The 18,206-nt window shown below is 37.7% G+C and overlaps 1 protein-coding gene across 16 annotated transcripts in view; it reads left to right on the top strand.

Moving 5' to 3' along the window:
* Positions 1 to 18,206, top strand: part of ATE1 (arginyltransferase 1) — a 266,317-nt gene that overhangs the window by 143,121 nt on the left and 104,990 nt on the right. For 9 of the 16 annotated variants that reach the window (XM_074382993.1, XM_074382990.1, XM_074382988.1 and 6 more), the window contains one exon: positions 14,201 to 14,420. The exons of 1 other annotated variant lie outside the window; for it this stretch is intronic. In XM_074382993.1, the coding sequence (XP_074239094.1) occupies positions 14,201 to 14,379 (179 nt within the window). In that variant the 3' untranslated portion in view covers positions 14,380 to 14,420. Of the gene's footprint in view, positions 1 to 3,704; positions 6,831 to 14,200; positions 17,634 to 18,206 lie in introns of those variants that run through there. 6 more of the 16 variants (XM_010332267.3, XM_003922136.3, XM_074382986.1 and 3 more) reach the window with 2 other exon arrangements.

Genomic DNA, 18,206 nt, shown 5'->3' with positions numbered 1-18,206 from the left:
TGGCATTTAGAATGGTGAATCCTTTCCAGAAGGTTTTCAGTTTACTTTGCCCAGATATATCAGAGGAATCACTTCTGTGGCAGCTATAGCCTTATGAAATGTATTTCTTAACTAATAAGACTTGAAAATTGAAACTACACCTTGATCCAATGGTTATTGTGTTAGCAGGCACGAAAACAATATTGACCTTGTATAACTCCATCAGAACTCTCTGGTGACCAGGCACATTGCCAATGAGCAGTATTTGGTAAGGAATCAGAAAAAACTGAGCAGTTGGTCTCAACAGTGGGCTTAAAATATTCAGTAAAATATGCTGCAAATAGAACTCTTCCGTAGGTAGATATGCTGTCATCTAGGCTTTGTTGTTCCATTTATAAAGCACAAAATTTACCATAATTCTTAAGGGCTCTTGGGTTTTCAGTATGGTGAATGAGCATTGGCTTCAACTTAAAGTCACCTACTATGAAAGTCCTAGACGGCAGCTTCTTCCAGTAGAAGGCTGTTTCATCTGCACTGAAAATCTCTTGTTTAGTGTGGCCACATTCTTGATGATATTGGCTAGATCTTCTGGGTAACTTGCTGTAGCTTCTGCATCAGCACTTGCTGCTTCACCTTGTACTTTTATGTTATGGAGATGGCTTCTTTCCTTAAACCTCATGAGTCAACCTCTCTTAGCTTCCACCTTTTCTTCTGCAGTGTTCCTACCTCTCTTAGCCTTTAGTGACTTGAAGAGAGTTAGGGTCTTGCTCTGAATTAGGCATTGGCTTAAGGGAATGTTGTGATTGGTTTGATCTTCTATCCAGATCACTAAGACTTTCTCCGTATCAGCAATAAGGTTGTTTCACGTATCATTCATGTGTTCACTAGAGTAGCACTTTTTATTTCCTTGAAGAACTTTTCTTTTGTGTTTGCAACTCAGCTGTTTGGCACAAGAGGTCTAGCCATCAGCCTGTCTCAGCTTTCAATGTGCCTTCATCACATGTTTAATCATTTCTAGCCTTTAATTTAAAGTGGGACATGTGACACTTAAAGGCCTTTTAGGCCTAAATTATTAATTGGCCTAATTTCAATATTGTTGTGTTTCAGGGAATGGGGAGGCCCAAGGAGAGGGAGAAAGACAGCAGAAGGGCAGGTCTGTGAGGCAGTCAGAACACACACAGCATTTACTAATTAAGTTTGCTGCTACATGGGCACAGTTTGTGACATCCCAAAACAATTACAGTACTTAAAAATCAGTGATCACTGATCATAGAATCACCATAACAGATGTAGTAATAATGAGAAAATTTGAAATATTTGGAAAATTACCAGAATGTGACACAATAAACTGCTACACTAAGTGTAGCAAAATGAGATGTGTTTATATTTCCTCTAGTAGAGCCTGTCTCCATAGGAAAACCAATACTATTGTAAGAAAAGTGAATTTGTATTTCCCTAAGATTAATACTGTAGTTTCTAATTTAATTGTATGCTCCAGGAAATTTTTAGAGGTATTGCTGCTTAAAGGTACTTTTGGAAGTCTCTAGCTTAATTCTCTTGAGAAGAATCAAAGATCAACCTAATGCCAGATTCATTCTTTAGAAATTAGTATTATGACTCCCTTCATTGTAAATGGGAATTTGTCTTTGTGACCTAAAGAGGTTGCCTATCAATTTACCATTATGGTAATAGCTTTTGTGACCTGTGAAATATGGTAGAATTTAAAGCTGTTGATTTAAAATAAAAAACATATAGACAAACTGAACATAATAGATCCTAAGATGAACTGATTCAGTATATTTGATAATTTAAAAAAATTATTAGCTACACATGTATTTGCTTATATTAAGTATAATACCTTCTTTGTCCTTTTTTCAGGACCCTATCCTATTTAACACTTTTATTCTTATTTTGATAGCTACATTTCCAGTTACTGTGTAACTGGTAAGGATCTCTTAACATACCAGAAGAAAAGAAGCAGAATATGAAAATACTTCAGTAGGCTGGAATGATAAGAATATGTCAGAACAAAATTTAACAATGAAAAAAGTACAAACGCCATGCTTGGGTTTCAGAATACACACAAATATGAGGGAATATGATGGGAAGCTGAAGAACACCATTTAGCACTAGCATTTTGATGTGGTTTGGCTCTGTGTCCCCACCCAAATGTCATCTTGTAGCTCCCATAATTCCCACATGTTGTGGGAGGGACCCAGTGGGAGATGATTGAATTGTGGGGGCAGGTCTTTCTCGTGCATGGTAGTGAATGGGTCTCACAAGATCTGATAGTTTTAAAAATGAGAGTTACCCTGCGCAAGCTCTCTTTGCTTGCCACCATCGATGTAAGGTGTGACTTTGCTCCTCCCTGCCTTCCGCCATGATTACGAGGCTTCCCAGCCACATGGAACTGTAATTCCAATTAAACCTCTTATCATTTTTTTTTTGTAAATTGCTGAGTCTTGGGTATGTCTTTATCAGCAGTGTAAAAAAACAGGCCAATACACAACATTTTTTATTTTTAAATTTCAAATATACAGAAAAATGACAAGAATAATATGAAGAACATATGCATACCCTTCACTCAGACTTCCCAGTTGTTGACCTCTTACCAAATTTGCCTTATCACTTCTTCTGTTTTACTCTGTATTTTCTTCTAAACCATTTGAGAGTAAGTTTCTGATATATTGCATCATTGTCCTTCAGTATCCCAGTGTGTATTACCTGAAAACAAGGACACTTTTTTTTAACGTTACTAGACATGGCCATCAAAACCAGTAATATTGAGATATGACTACCATCTAATCTACACAACCCTGTACAGATGTTACAGATTTTCCCTGTAACTTCCTTCATAACACAAAAATGCATACACACATACACAAGGTTACTTTACTTTTCTCTTTTTTTTTTAGACCCAAGGTTCAAGTGAGGATCGTGTGTTGCATTTATCATTGTGTCTTTTAGGCTCCTTTTGTCTAGAACAATACCATAGTATATCCTTGTCTTTTGTTACCTTGATATTTTTGAAAAGTCCAGTCACTTTGTAGAGTAGTTCTTAATTTGTGTTCATCAAGTATTTCTTCATAATTAGATTCAGGTCATGTAGTTTTGGCAAGAACACCCTAGAAGTGTTGCTGGGTTTGTACTGCATCATTTCAGCAGGTGTGTGGTGTTAATTCATCTCTCTGCTGTGACTTGAATTTTTATTACTTGGTCAAGTGGAATGTATCAGGTGTCTTCATTGTAAAGTTGATAAGTACTTTGTACATGTTAGTAAGTAATTAGTAAATATTTTGCAGAAAGCTCTCTTGAGGTGGTGTAAAAATCCTGTTATGTCAAACTAATACCTGCTAGTTTTTACATCTACTGATAATTCTTGCCTCAATCATTTATTACTGAAATGGCTGCCAAATGATGACTTTTTAATTCTATCACTACTTTTACTTTTATTAGTTGGTATTCTCCTATAAGGAAAAGCAACCCTTTTTCCCTCTTTGTTGTTTATATTGGCATGGACTCATGTAATCTCGTTTTAATCAATGTGTTATAAATACCGTTACTTTTCATTATTTGTTTTGAATGCTCAAATTGTCTGAGATTTGACCAGTAGGAGCTTTTTCAGGGTGACTCATGTTTTCATTTGACGAGTCCCCATCATTCTTTGAGCACTTCCTTTCTGGCACAAAATATTTCAGACTCATCTTATACTTTCTCTGCCTCAGGTCTGTAATCAGTCACTTCTCGAGGCAGCCCTGGTTCTTTCTTGTGGAGAGTAATATTTGGACTATAAAATGTGAGTAATAAGTATGCTCATTGCTACTGGGGTTTCATTGTTTCTAAGCCCTCTCAGCAGACAGATCTAGGCAGTATATGTGATTTTACACACACACATTTATATCTACCTGTGTATCTGTACATCTACATCAATGTATAAAAATCATGAGTTTTTCACTAGTATCTGAAATTTTAATCCAGCACAACAGTTTGTTCTAGTCTTCTTCTTTTCCGTACCCGTAGCTCCATTCTCTGACAAAGAAATCTGGCCTCCCCTTTTTTCTCAGTCTGTTTATTTATATGCTCAGTTCCCTTGTGTGTAACCAATTTCTTGACCACATGGGCCAGAATTGGCCCAGTCCTACCAGCCTGAGCTTGCAAATGTCTCTTTGGCCTCAGCTCTAGCACATAAACCAACTTCCCTATCATTTTTTTGAGAAATTCTGTAATAGCATGTTTTGCATGTTTTAATTTACATTTCTTTCATTATATTTTGTGAGTTTTTAAGCCTAGCCTTTATTAGGATAAAGATAAATGGTGAAATAGGAAGTGTCTAAGATGAGTATTTAGAGGCTGAAGCATAGAATAGAAGTTTGAGAGTCCTTATTCATCATCATAAGAGAGATTTTATTAGCATTGTACTTGGCCAGTAGAGATCCTACCAGCAGTGTGTGTCCTGAGGTGATAGTTAAAGTCGATGGGATTTTTTTACATGCAATTGCCTGATTTTTGCATTATCCTTCTGCTTTTGACTGATGAGCTTTTATAGGACTTTGATACCAAATATCCATAATATCAAAAATAATCTGGAGTTTTTTGTGGCTAGAATCATTTTGATAAATTGTATGTTTTATGTTTTGTTTTATATATATATATATATGTGTGTGTGTTTTATATACGTTATATATATGTTTTATATTTATATATACTTTTAGGAGCCATAGTTATTTTTAATCAACATCATATCATGATTTTTTTTTCCTTTGAAAAATTATATTTTAGCCATGCTAGTACAGCAAGAAAATGAAATAAAAGGCGTTCAGATTGGAAAGGAAGAAGTAGCACTGTCTCTATTCACAGATGACATGACCTTGTACGTAGAAAATTCTAAAGAACGTGAAGAACTATCAAATGTAATAAATGAGTTCCACATACACAGAAATCAGTCTTATTCTTACACACTTAAACAATGAGCAGTTTAAAAATGAAATTGTCAACAATTGCATTTAGAGTAGCATCAGAATAAAATTGTTAAGAATATATTTATCAGAGAAATGCAAAAAACTATATTCGGAAAAATATAAAACATTCTTAAAAGAAAGTGCAGAAGATCTAAATTAGTGGGAAAAAAAATGGTACCATGCCTCAAATTCATTTACAGATTCAGAGCAGTGATCTAGTCAGATCCCAGCTGGGTTCCCTGCAGAAACTGACTGTCATAAAATCCACGTGGAAATTAAAGGAATCCAGGATAGCCAAAACAATCTTTAAAAAGAATGATAAAGTTAACACTATGTGGTCCTGGCATACAAGGCAGGCATACAGATCCGGACTAGAATTGAGAGTCCAGAAATAAACCTTCATGTTTATGGTCAGTTAGTTTTCAAAAAGGATGTCAAGACAATTCAGTGAAAGGATAAAGCCTTTACAACAAATGGTTCTGGGTCTTTCAAAGAAAATGAAATTGGCTCCCTATTTCGCACTATCTACAAAAATTAACTCAAAGTGGGTTGGACCTAAATATAAGACCTAAAATTATAAAATTCTTAGAAATATACATTGGAGTAAATCTTAATAAGCTTGGATTGGGCAGTTTCTTAGATGTGATACAGAATGCACAAGCAACAAAAGAAAAAAATAGATAAATTGGACTTCATCAAAATTTAAAACTTCTGTCCTTTCAGAGACCCAGTCAATAAAGTGAATCACAGAATGAGAGAGTGTATTTCCAAATAATGCATCCAATAAGGATCTAGTAACCAGAATATGTAAAGAACTCTGACAACTCAATAAAAAGACAACCCAATTAAAAATAGGCAAATGACTTAAATAGACATTTCAAAGAAGACATATGAATGGGGAATAAGCACATGAAAAGATGCTCAACATCATTAGCTATTGGGGAATGCAAATCAAAATCACAGAAAGATACTGCTATGCACTCAGACGGCTGCAGTCTAGGAAGCAGCTCGTAACAGTGCTAATGAGGGTATGGAGAAATTGGAACCTTTGTATACTGCTGGTGGGAATCGAAAATGATGCAGCCACTTTGGAAGACAGTCTGGCAGTTCTTTAGCATGTTGACTGCTAATAGATGTGATGGTTGCACAACTCTGTGAATAAACTAGAAATCCTTGGTTTATATAATTTAAATGGGTGAATCACTTGGTATGTAAATTATATCACAATAAAGCTGTTATTAAATGACGTTTTTCAAGCTTAGAGATTTCTTAGCTTTCATTTTGACCAAAAATGTTCTAAGTGAAATTACTAACAACGGTATTACTCTGTAGGATATGAAAATGCATAATTCTCCGAGCTGGAGTCTCAAAGTAATTTCTGAGCCTCCACCAAATGGGCTTGACAGATGAGCTGGGAGCCTTGTTATTTCTTTTTTTTTTGAGACGGAGTTTCGCTCTTGTTACCCAGGCTGGAGTGCAATGGCGCGATCTCGGCTCACTGCAACCTCCGCCTCCTGGGTTCAAGCAATTCTCCTGCCTCAGGCTCCTGAGTAGCTGGGATTACAGGCAAGCGCCACCATGCCCAGCTAATTTTTTGTATTTTTAGTAGAGACGGGGTTTCACCATGTTGACCAGGATGGTCTCGATCTCTCGACCTCGTGATCCACCCGCCTCGGCCTCCCAAAGTTCTGGGATTACAGGCTTGAGCCACCGTGCCTTGTTATTTCTATCACGAGAGCTCTGCATTCCTTGGCTTAGCCTTTTGCTGTCTTACACTGAAAAGCTTCCTTTCACCCTCTCTTCTCACCTTTCCTGTCACCTCCCTCATAAAGTTTAAAACATTTGCCACTTTAAAATATTCTAAATCAGGCCAGGCGCAGTGGCTCAAGCCTGTAATCCCAGCACTTTGGGAGGCCGAGGTGGGTGGATCATGAGGTCAAGAGATCGAGACCATCCTGGTCAACATGGTGAAACCCCGTCTCTACTGAAAATACAAAAAATTAGCTGGGCATGGTGGTGCGTGCCTGTAATCCCAGCTACTCAGGAGGCTGAGGCAGGAGAATTGCCTGGACCCAGGAGGCGGAGGTTGCGGTGAGCTGAGATCGCGCCATCGCACTCCAGCCTGGATAACAAGAGTGAAACTCCATCTCAAAAAAAATAAATAAATGAAATAAAATATTCTAAATCATATTTGACTTTGAACTTGCAGAGTTGCGTTTTTGTAGAGTATTTCTCCCTCTGTCATACATTTGTTGAAAATTTTAAATTCTTTCATTAAATCAGCTTTGCCCAGCCGTCTTCAGCCATCTGCCACTTATATAAGTATCTTCCTTAGATTATGTAACTTATTTATGTAATAATGATGTAGCAGCAAATAATGAAGTTAAGAAAATAGACGTTCATTATCTTTTAGAAAGCCTAGAAGTTATAAAGTCTCTTTAAGAATAACAAATGAGTTAAATCCTCATAAGAAGGAGAAGTAAAGCTTTGATCTCTAGATTCTTGTCCTTTCAATGTACCTGTGAGGCGCAGTTCCTCTCCCATGAATAAAAAGTTGGGGGAAGAAATCCAAGTAGTTGTTGCCCACAAGTTTTCCTGGAAGATTAGAACTTCATGGAGCTGACAGCATGTTTGTATCACTAGTGATCAAATACTCATCTCAGAAGAGAGTTTGCAGGATTGCCTTTGGTTTTTATTTTATGAAATTAGATTGTGATACATCAGAGACAGGAAAAGTGGAAGAAGTTCTAATTGAAACATATTTCTAAGACATCTCAGTAAGCTGGGAGTTTTTCTTAGATGAAATGGCGCATACATGGTCTTTAATCTCCAAATGGCTTATTTTTCTGTTATCTTCAAGGTCACCTAAGGAAAGGCCTGTTGTGCTCTGTGGGTTCAGCTATAGAGATTTTTGTCTACAAGCACTGATGACATTTATTAGGCAAGCAACAAAAGATTATTATAGAAGGGTTTTGTAAGGATTTGGGGTACATTTTTTCCTTTAGTATATAAATCATAATTTAACTTTAATGGCTGAAGTACCTGATAGGATGTTTTTGCTTAGATTTTATTATTAGTTATGTAGAATATGCTAAGAATTGGAATCTGCCTTTCTTAGGAACATAACTAAATGATTATAAGACCACAGGACGTTAAGCCCAGAAGACAAAAGTATGTTTTTTTTTTCTCAAGTTTCTCAAGTAGTTTCTCAAGTTAATATATTACACCCACTGCAGGGGTAATTTGATGTTGGTATGGCTAGAATGTGCTCCAGAACTCTGTATTTGAATATTTAAATGCATTTTATGAAATTGTTAAAATGCTGGTAACTCAGGGAGGTTTGTTGAGGGGAAGAGGAACTGTAGAAACGAGGGCTCTGCATAGGGGCTGCCATCACTGCTTTGTTTATTTCTGTGTTATTTGAATTTTATGACAGGGATTACTCTGATGACTAAAAATGATGTAAAATTAAAAATTAATGTCATTATTATTGAATAGTCATTAATTAATTGATAACTAATTCCAAGAAAATTTTGAGCTCATTCAGTATGGTAGGTTGAGTTTTTAAAAATGTACAGTGTGTGTCTTTCCTTTGTTTCTGTCTCTGTGTGTCTTGTTGGTCTGTGTTCTCTGTTTCTAAGGTACTGTTGTAGCCTGATTTCTTTGGGTAGGGAGAATTCTAAATTTGAGTTACAATGAAAGGTTTTTTTAGGTGAGGAAAGATAGGCTTTAGTATTCATTTTTAAAGAAACTAAATTTTTTTTTTTTTTGCTTATATATCTCAGTATACCTTCTTAATTGAATAAATTGCTTCTGTCAGAACATACAAATTAAGTTTGAATCAATGCAACTACAGAATTAAATATAATCTTACCTGAGTACTGAGGAGTTTGTGAAATGTTAGAACCTGGTGCATTGGGTATTATGAACATTAACCCAGGAAAGCAGTTAGGTTTGAAGGAATGTGTGGGCAGGAGCTTGACAGATGCTGATAACACATATTATTAGATGTTTCTGTGGCATTTTTATAATCAAAGTGTGTTGATGGGAAAACTTAAGAATTTGGGGCACTTAACAAAATTAAATCATTTTTTAGTAAATTAATTTAAAAGTTTCCATTAAGTTTCAGCCTAATCTGTGAGTTGGTGATAGAATTAGCACCGCATTACTTGCAATATTAAACAACAATAACAACAATCCTACCAGTTTCTGAAGGATTTGAACACTAAGACTAAATATATTTGGATTTCCAAGTGACTTGGATTCATTAACATTGAAGAGAATGAGAGGATTTTAGAATTCATGAGTATCACTTTTTTATAATTATGTATGACATTAAAAGGTGATTCTTGATACCTACTTTATAAGATACTTTATTTATTATGCATTTGACAACTTTGATCCAGAACAATTATAGGCCTCAAAAGTATTTGGAGTTAAAATATATGTATATTGAACTTGATTAATTTCTTTGCCATAGCTCTATGAAAATGCTGTAAATTAATTTAGAAGTGTAGGAGATTTAATTAGATACATTTGTGAACAGATAAATATCAGTGGTATCATTAAGGCAGTTTGGAAATCAGTGGTTGAAACATAGATATTGTAGTGTTTCCAAAAAATATGACAGTTGTAATTTTAGAGCTTTTTCATGTGATCTCAATAAATGGAGTGGAAGTATATATTTTGACAAATGAAACAAAATTTCTGCTCTCTACAAGGAATACACTTCAAAATAATTGATGTAAATTATACATAATGGTAGGTTTTTTCATAATCTTGTATTTTTATTTTTATATGTCATACCAGAAAAGAGTAAAAATTAGAAGATGACATTTTAGGTAAAATGACATATCAGATCTCACATTTTTATTTGCTAAGGTGTTTCATTTATTGGTATCTTAAAGTATGTCTGTCCTCAAATATTTCAGGTTAAAAGTTTAAAGTGTTAAGCCTCGTTCTAGACAGTTAAATATAAACATACTTTAAAATTCCAATTTAAAAAATTCAAGGTTTTAGATTTAGAAAATTTCGTTGTTTTGCCAGTGTTCTTGCTGTTTTTTTAACTTGCTGATCTCACCAACCTTCACTTTTTTATTTGTATTAGACTCTAAACATGCTTGAATCTGCCTTTTTCCTGCTAGAAGCATTTAGACGGTGGAGACTGTTCTTCATGCTGCAATATGCACACATTAAAATGTCCAAAGTGGATAGCAGGAGCCAAGGCGCTGCCTCTTCCGTTGTCATTTACCCTGTTAAGGGATGTCATAACCTGGTGCATGTTAAGTATTTAATTGTTTCAAATTATGTGAACTTTCCCCTTTGGTTGGATAGAGTAATTCATAAGAAACAACACGTATTTTGAAATTCATATGTGTATCAGGATCTAACCAGAAACATGCAAACCACTTCAAGTATTTACAACAGAGAAAAATTAATGCAGGGAGTTGGCGATAACAGACAGTGGTGTTGCCGAGAGCCAAGCAAGGCACAGAAAGGTGACCCAGAGATGAGCAATAGCAGGAGGCTACTGCCACCCTGGGCTGAGGAGGAAAGGGGGCAGCGGGGTCAGGGATACCCAGAACTGACAGCTTCAAGAGCAGCTAGACCCTCTTCCAAAAAGCAGAGCCACAGAAGAGAGAGGAGAGGTTTAGGGTGGAAATGCCCTTGCTTCTCTCCTCCAGCTCCGGCCCCTTGTTACTGGCTGAACCCAGTCAGAGACCAGCTGAGCCTGCAGGAACCAGCCTCCTGCAATACAGAGCAGAACAGGTGGAGGGCGAGGAACAGAGCTGAGGGCAAAGCAGGTGCAGGTGATACTGAGGAGGCTCCTCCTCTTGACAGTTTATGTCTATCTTCATCTTGATCCCCTTTGAATATGTCCCTGGACAAATTGAAAATAGGAAATGACATTGGCACTCAGCTCCGTGGATGTGAATGCCCTCTGGCTGGCATCCTGGGTGTTCCTTTCTCCTCATCCTTCCATGCCTTCCCAAGCTGGTTCTCAGTGAAAGACTGTGGTCTTCCCTGCCAGTGTAGAACTTCTTTTTGGCTAACAGCACATGGTTAGCTTGCATCTCCTGATACAAATCTCTAAACAGGTATAGAATGTAGTCATTTGGGGGATGCCACATTCTCTTAGATGATTGAGATCAGCTGGCCTCTGAAATAAATTCATATAGTGGAAACACTCATTTAGATGTCAGAAGACTAGTGTTATGCCTGTCAGTAGTGTTATGTCTGCTCAATCTGAAATTGAGCTTGGATGATTTCTCATTAATTAATTAATATCTTTATAGAGAAAGCAATGACTGTTGAGGAAGAATAAACTTTTAATATTGTTGCTACGGTTACAAAATAATAAGGGAAATAATGTAACTTCAGTATTCAAAACATAGAGCCTTGTATGAAGTGAACATCCAGTAAAATGTTTGGTTAAATTTGTAGTGAATCTGCTGTGAAAAGTTGATCATTGGCTTTGAGAACTAGTTATGAGAGTTTATAGCTGGAAGACTAAGACATCTCCTAAAACAATCCTGTTGATTTATAGAAAAGGCAACTGACATTTCTGTTTTCATTTTCAGTGGATTCAAACTTAGAAAAGAAATAAAATGCTTAAATCAACCTTAAAAAACAACTATTTTTTAGATTATGAAAGTGTTACAGAGTATCAAAAAATAGTGTGTGTGTGTGCGTGTGTGTGTGTGTGTGTGTGTCCCAGTGTAAAGTCTATAATTAATTCTCCCAGAGATTGATTCAGCAAATATTTATGGAGCCTTTACTGTGTACCAGGTAGTGTTCTAGGCACTGGGGAAATATTAGCAGGCAACACAGTTGAAATATTTCTTCTTATGTCATTTTATTCCTAATGGAAATGGAAATAGGCAGTAAATACATGTGTCAGGTGGCAGTAAGTGCTGTGAAGAAAGATGGAGGATTAGAATGAGTTTCTTCCTGTTTTATGGGGGACCAGGGGAACCCTCTGAAAATGATCAGTGTAATAGAGGGTAAGCTGTCTGGTGTTCTGGGGAAGAGGTTAATTCTGGGCAAAGGAAAGGCTTAGAAGTAAGTTCTGTTAACAGGCTGACATGTACATCTCCAGATTTTTTTTTCCTGTATGTATATTGGACTTTTAAATAAAATAACTATTTTTTATACTGTGCCTACTTTTTCCTTTCTCTTGACAGTCTGTCTCTCGTTGTCTTTTTAACAGTGTGTATAACGTTTCATTCTGTGGATAGACCTTAACTCTTTACCTGCTTCTCCATCGATGGACATTCAACTGTTTCCAGTTTCTAGTATTAGAGAGTGTTGCCATAAACAGCCTCATACATGCATGGAAATACTTGTGTGGGTGTTTCTCTAACACAGTGGTTCTCAACCAGCCTTAAAAAACTTGAGGAAATACTGAAGCTCAGGTCCCACTCAGACCAATTTTTAAATTAGGGTCTCTGGGGAGGGGATCGGGCTTTGGTATTTTTCAAAATCTCAAATGATTGCAATATGTAGTCAGGCTTGAGAACCTCTGCTGTAGGATTGTTCTTAGAAGTAAACTGGCTGAGTCTGTGATAAAAAGCTTTATACATTTTAGTAGATGCTGTAACATTATTCTCTACTCCTTAGGATTAGGAGCGACTGCCAGTAATAGAAACCTAAGATAGTATTGGCTTAAACAAAATAGTTTATTTGTAATGTAAGCATCTAGACAGAAACAGCCCGGAGCTGGTGTGGCAGTTTTGTTTCCTGAAGTCCTCAGTTGCCCAGGTTCCTTCTACCTTTTGTTTTGGCTGAACTGAAAGTAAGCTGTTAGCCTGAAACTCCAGGTAGAGGGTAGGGATCCTGCCGTGATGTCTACGCTCCAGGAAACAGAATAAGGAAAGGTTGAAAAGGAAAGCGGCAAAAGGCACAGCTCAGCTCTCCTTTGCAAAAGACGCCCGGGAACTTCCACAGAACACTTTCACTTGTATCCCATTGGCCGGAACTTGGTGATGCGGCCACACCCAGCCTCCGGAAGGCTGCGAAACAGACTGGTCTGGGTGACCTGTGTGCCCTGAAGAAAACCAAGGCTGGTTTCATGTGAAAAGAGGACAGATGGTGGCAGCCACCAACATTCTCTTCCGAATCCTCCATGAAAGCATCTGCCCTCCTACCTAAGACTAGGAGTGTGCATTGTCCAGACCTGGTCAGTCACAACTGTGGAGTCAGCCAAAAGCTTCAGGGCAGATTAAAACTTCAGATAATATGTTGGTACAGGGGGAGGCAAAACAGACTTAACTCAGATGCAGGAATGATGCTGGAGAGTCATAAACTTTATCATGTGCCAGAAAATAATACAGGTGCAGGAGGCCAGTGTTTTAATTCACATACTTCTTTGTCTCTGCTTGATTTCAGCTGTCATCCTGGAAGGTCTTCATCACCTTCAGCATGGTAGTTGTTACTTAATTGCTAACATACTCAAGTTTGTGTTAATGTTAATGCTGCCCACCCTTATTTGAACATACTGATCAAAGACATCTTAATACATATTTATGTTTTAAGTTTAAAATTTTTAAATTAAGAAATGAAGGCTAGGCTGGGCATGGTGGCTCACGCTTGTAATCCCAGCACTTTGAGAAGTCGAGGCAGGTGGATCACGAGGTCAGGAGTTCGAGACCAGCCTGACCAACATGGTGAAACTCCGTCTCTACTAAAAAAAAAAAAACAAAACCTAGCCAGGCATGGTGGTGTGTACCTGTCTGTAGTCCCAGCTACTTGGGAGGCTGAGGCAGGAGAATCACTTGAACTTGGGAGGTAGAGGTTTCAGTGAGCTGAGATCATGCCACTATACTCCAGCCTGAGTGACAGAGTGAGACTCTGGCTCAAAAAAAAAAAAAAAAAAAAAAAAAAGACTGGGTGCAGTAGTGACTCACACCTGTGATCCCAGCACTTTGGGAGGCCAAGGCAGGTGGATTACTTGAGATCAGGAGTTCGAGACAAGCCTGGCCAACCAGGCTTGTCTGGTTGAAACCCCATCTAGTGAAACCCCATCTCTACTAAAAATAAAAAAATTAGCTGGGTGTGGTGGTGCACACCTGTAATCCCAGCTACTTGGGAGGCTGAGGCAGGAGACTCACTTGAACCTGAGAGGCGGAGGATGCAGTGAGGTGAGATGGCGCCACTGCACTCCAGCCTAGGTGACGGAGCAACACTTTGTTTCAAAAAAGTAAAAGGGAAATGGAAAGTTTGATATGTGATGTTTTAAAAATCAGTATTTTTTGTAATTGCAGTGGATGAAGATCGCAGTACAGAACCTGATCGATTGCAGGTGTTTCACAAGAGAGCCATTATGCCTTACGGTGTTTATAAGAAACATCAGAAAGACCCAAGTGAGGAGGCCGCCGTTCTGCAGTATGCAAGCCTGGTGGGGCAGAAGTGTTCCGAGCGGATGCTGCTGCTCAGACACTGACCTGTCGCCTCTGCTGCAGAGGTCCTGTGTTGTGCCGGTGATTTGTGCCTGGAAATATATTCATTACCTGTGGGGAAATAACTGTCACCACCCACAAATCAAACATTTTTTATTTTGACTATCTATGGCTTTTAAAAAATATTTTGTGGCAATGTATCTGTGAGAATCTCATGGTTAATATAAAGATTTTAAGACTGTGTTGTGACCTAGCCCCCATAACTGGGGTTTATCATTTTGGAGGTTTCTTCCCAGAGCAAGGTATGCTCAAATTCTCCTGTTTATATTTTGTAAAATGAAGAAGTGAATCTAAGTAACTGAATCACAGTCGTGTGTTTTTTTGGTTCTGTTAGAGAAATTAAAACAGACTGTTTCCTCAGGCCCATTTCAACCCTTAGCTTGTGCTAGGAAACCTAACGTATGAGGAAGGTGGAAAGTTCGTTTCATCACTTAGAAAATATGTCTTCTCAAGAACAGAACTGTGTGCGGTTACTCAGTGTTCAATAGTAAATTTCTGCCAAATGTTAGGTAGTTTAATAGAGAACTTGAAAATAAAACATTAAAAAGGGTCTTGTGTTAGCATCAGGTGTCATTTGTTCAGGACAGTCCTGTTCATGTCAGTTGTCTTGGCATGGTTTCTTCCCCCTAGAATGTAGTACCCGCTTTTACTCTAAAAAACTCCCACTTGGGACAATAAAATACCAAATTGCTGTAGCTACAGTATTTGCTTTATCGCTAAAAATGTAAGAAATTGAATTATTTGAAGAAAAATGTTGGTTTCTGTCTTGATCTAAGCCTCATCCAAAGGAAATAGGCACTGATTTTTTATCTTGCAACTCATGACATTTGTCTTCGGTTATTAGTGGAAATTAGTTAATATGTGATTACTTTCATAGTTATGCCACAAATTACATTTAAGAAGGAATCGTTCTGACCTCTGTTCCAGGACAAGAGCTAGAACAATCCTTTTCTTGCCCTTTGATTTGAGAGTCAGGGTCAGGGTGGCTTCTACTACGCTTAGTAACTCAGAGCAGAAGCCAGCTCCTTCCTTCCCTCTCTCTTTTGTTGAGTCCTTTGCCCACCTTCTAAGGTGGCAGGCACTGTGTTAGGTACAGGAGGAGAATCGGACATGTCCATTCCTTAGCTATAGTCGAACTGTCTGGGAAACAGGATGAGGGACAGGGGAGGGTTATTTCCTTGTGCCCTCTTCATCCGCTGATCCCCTCTTCTGCTTCCAGCTGTTTGGCCAGCAAGCCCTTTTTCGTCCCCATTTTGCCCATTTTTCTGTTTTGATTCTTCCTTTTTTAAAAGCCGCATTATAAAACACAGTAGTGTGAATCCCACTGCTGCTTTTAAACTTTTCTCTAAAATGTACTGAATTTCGACCGAACATTAATTAGAAAATACCCTCAGCTTACTAGAATAAAAAGGATCATATGACAGTGATTTTAAGAATGAAATCTCTAGAAACTCAACATCCTTGTCAGCCGTATTTCTTCGTTCAGAGTGTGTATGTCACAGCTGCTGGGTGCCGAGTACTTTGCTAACTGAGCTACAGTAGTGAGCAAAGCCATTTTCTCTGACCACAAGATTTTACATTTTTCTGGGATTTTGACCTGCAAGATAGTCTCTTAAGAGTCTTTGAGAGACTCTTACTTGGAACTGCCTTCAGAATCTGTAGAGCTTTTGTTTCTTTTTCCTCTAAAATGAAAAGAGCTTCATTTTATGATTATTTCATAACAAAAGTGATACTCAGTGTAAGCAGTTAGAACATTAAGAAGAAGTATAAATAAAAAGTTAAAAAAACACTAAAATCCATTATACTCAGAAGAAGAAAAGAACTGTTATGTATGTGTACACACATACCTATGTAATTTTAATATAAATAGAATTATCTTCTACATGCTGTTTTATTTCCTCAACAGTAAATTATGGACATGTCTGAAATTTGAAATAAATTTCAAAATAAGGCTTCCGAAGTGTGGTAAGTAGTCTCAGCATTATTAAAATAAGCAGGGTGGGGCCCGTACTTGGCCCCCTTAGCGTTTGGATGTCCAAGCTGATGTCACCAGCTGCGTCTTCCCTCTTTTTGTGTTTGTGATTAGCATGTGAAACGGTATTCATAAAGATCACGACTCTTGCATATCAAATGAAGAGAAAACTTGACTTCAGCGTCTTACCCGAACTCTGGTTTCTTCCTGCAAAATTCATTTTTAGAGGAAAATGATTCCTGTCTGTAAATCACTGTGCTTTCCCTGAGGGTGGCATTGTAGGCTGGCTCCAGCAAAGCCTCAGAGTGACTTGGACGTGGAGATCCTTCTGCTTGGCCGCTCTATATGTTTGTTTGTTTGTTTGAGAGTAGTGTATCGATCCCAGCAGTCAAAGTGTCTTAAAAGGACACCTCTTGGTCCTTTTGAGCCCCAGGTGGGTGACTATTGATAGTGGGCTAAAACAGCACAGTCAAGGAAAGTGACCCGGACTTGTTACTTGCCAGGCAGTCTAGCTGAGAGATCCGATTTCATGTTCATGGCTTTCATAGAGAGACACAAGAACTTTGCAAAGACAGTTTCTATCTTTCTAATGCAGGAAGCTTTGCATTTGCGATCTTAGTATTGTGTCCCCTTCTGATTTCAAATACATTCACACCTACCTTCCTGTTTGGGGATCAAAGATGTAATTTTGATTCCCCATGGTACCATCTTTATTTAAATTATTTCTGTTCTAAGAGATTTTTGTTATTTTTTTAAATGTAATCTGAGCACTTTTTTTGTATTCTAAAAGATAGAAGCTATCAGAGAAATATATTGTTCATTTGATTAAAATTATTTAGATAAGAAATATTACTATGTTCACTCTTAAATAGCTTTATCCTATTTTCTGTTCATTTTGTAAATATTTGTTGTGTGTAGTTTCTTAACGTGTCAGAATCTATTATGTAAAAGAACCTTTTCAGCTTTCTGGACAGTATATGGTTTGATTTCATAGGCTTTATATTATTTGAGTATGAATAAAGACGAGAAGGCGTATGATGAACAGTTAACTAAAATGTATCTGTCATTGCTAACTTGAAGTAGAAACAGTTGGAAAATGTTTGGATTAGAAGTTATTCAAGTGCACATTCTTTTCTGAAAGGAAACCAGTGACTATAAGGCAAAGCAAGTCTGATTGCATGTGGTGTTTTTTGCTCTTGTACATGCTTTTTGAACAAGCTATTTGATAAAGCTTGAATGGAAAAAATAAAGCTGTTTGTATCTGCAGTGGCTCTTGGTGGTCATTACTTAAAAGACACATGTTTTCATCTTTTAAATTCCTGAACACATTTCACCTGCTGTGAATATGTAGAAAACAGAGGCAAAACATTGGCATTATGAATCATAAAATTTAATTTTCACTAAATGGAGTTCCAGACCGTGTGGTGATCTAAATCAAAGTATGGTGGATTCCTTTCTCAGAAAGTAAAATAAATCTCATTTTAAGCAAAAAGGCTGGATTCTCACAAGATAAATTAGGGAATAGAGTTTTTTAACCAAAAGGGATTCAAAGTAGGACTTTAGGTATCAAATTCACCACAACCTATGTGGTTTAAAACAACAGGAACTGATTCTCTCTCAGTTCCGGGGACTAGAAGTCTGAAATTAGCATGTCAGCACAACCATGCTCCTGTAGCATCCTGAGGAGAATCCCGCTCGCCTCGCCCTGGCTGCTGCTGGCTGCCGGCAGACCTTGATGTTCCTCACTTAGAGCTGCCTCACTCCCAATGGCTGCCTTCGTGTTCCCACGGCCATCTCCCCCGCCGGGGCTTCTGTGTCACCGTCTCATCGTTTAAGGAC

This window comes from Saimiri boliviensis, chromosome 12 (assembly GCF_048565385.1).
Source record: "Saimiri boliviensis isolate mSaiBol1 chromosome 12, mSaiBol1.pri, whole genome shotgun sequence".
Classification (NCBI taxonomy): Eukaryota; Metazoa; Chordata; class Mammalia; order Primates; family Cebidae; genus Saimiri; species Saimiri boliviensis.
This window is presented reverse-complemented; position numbering and strand designations above follow the sequence as displayed.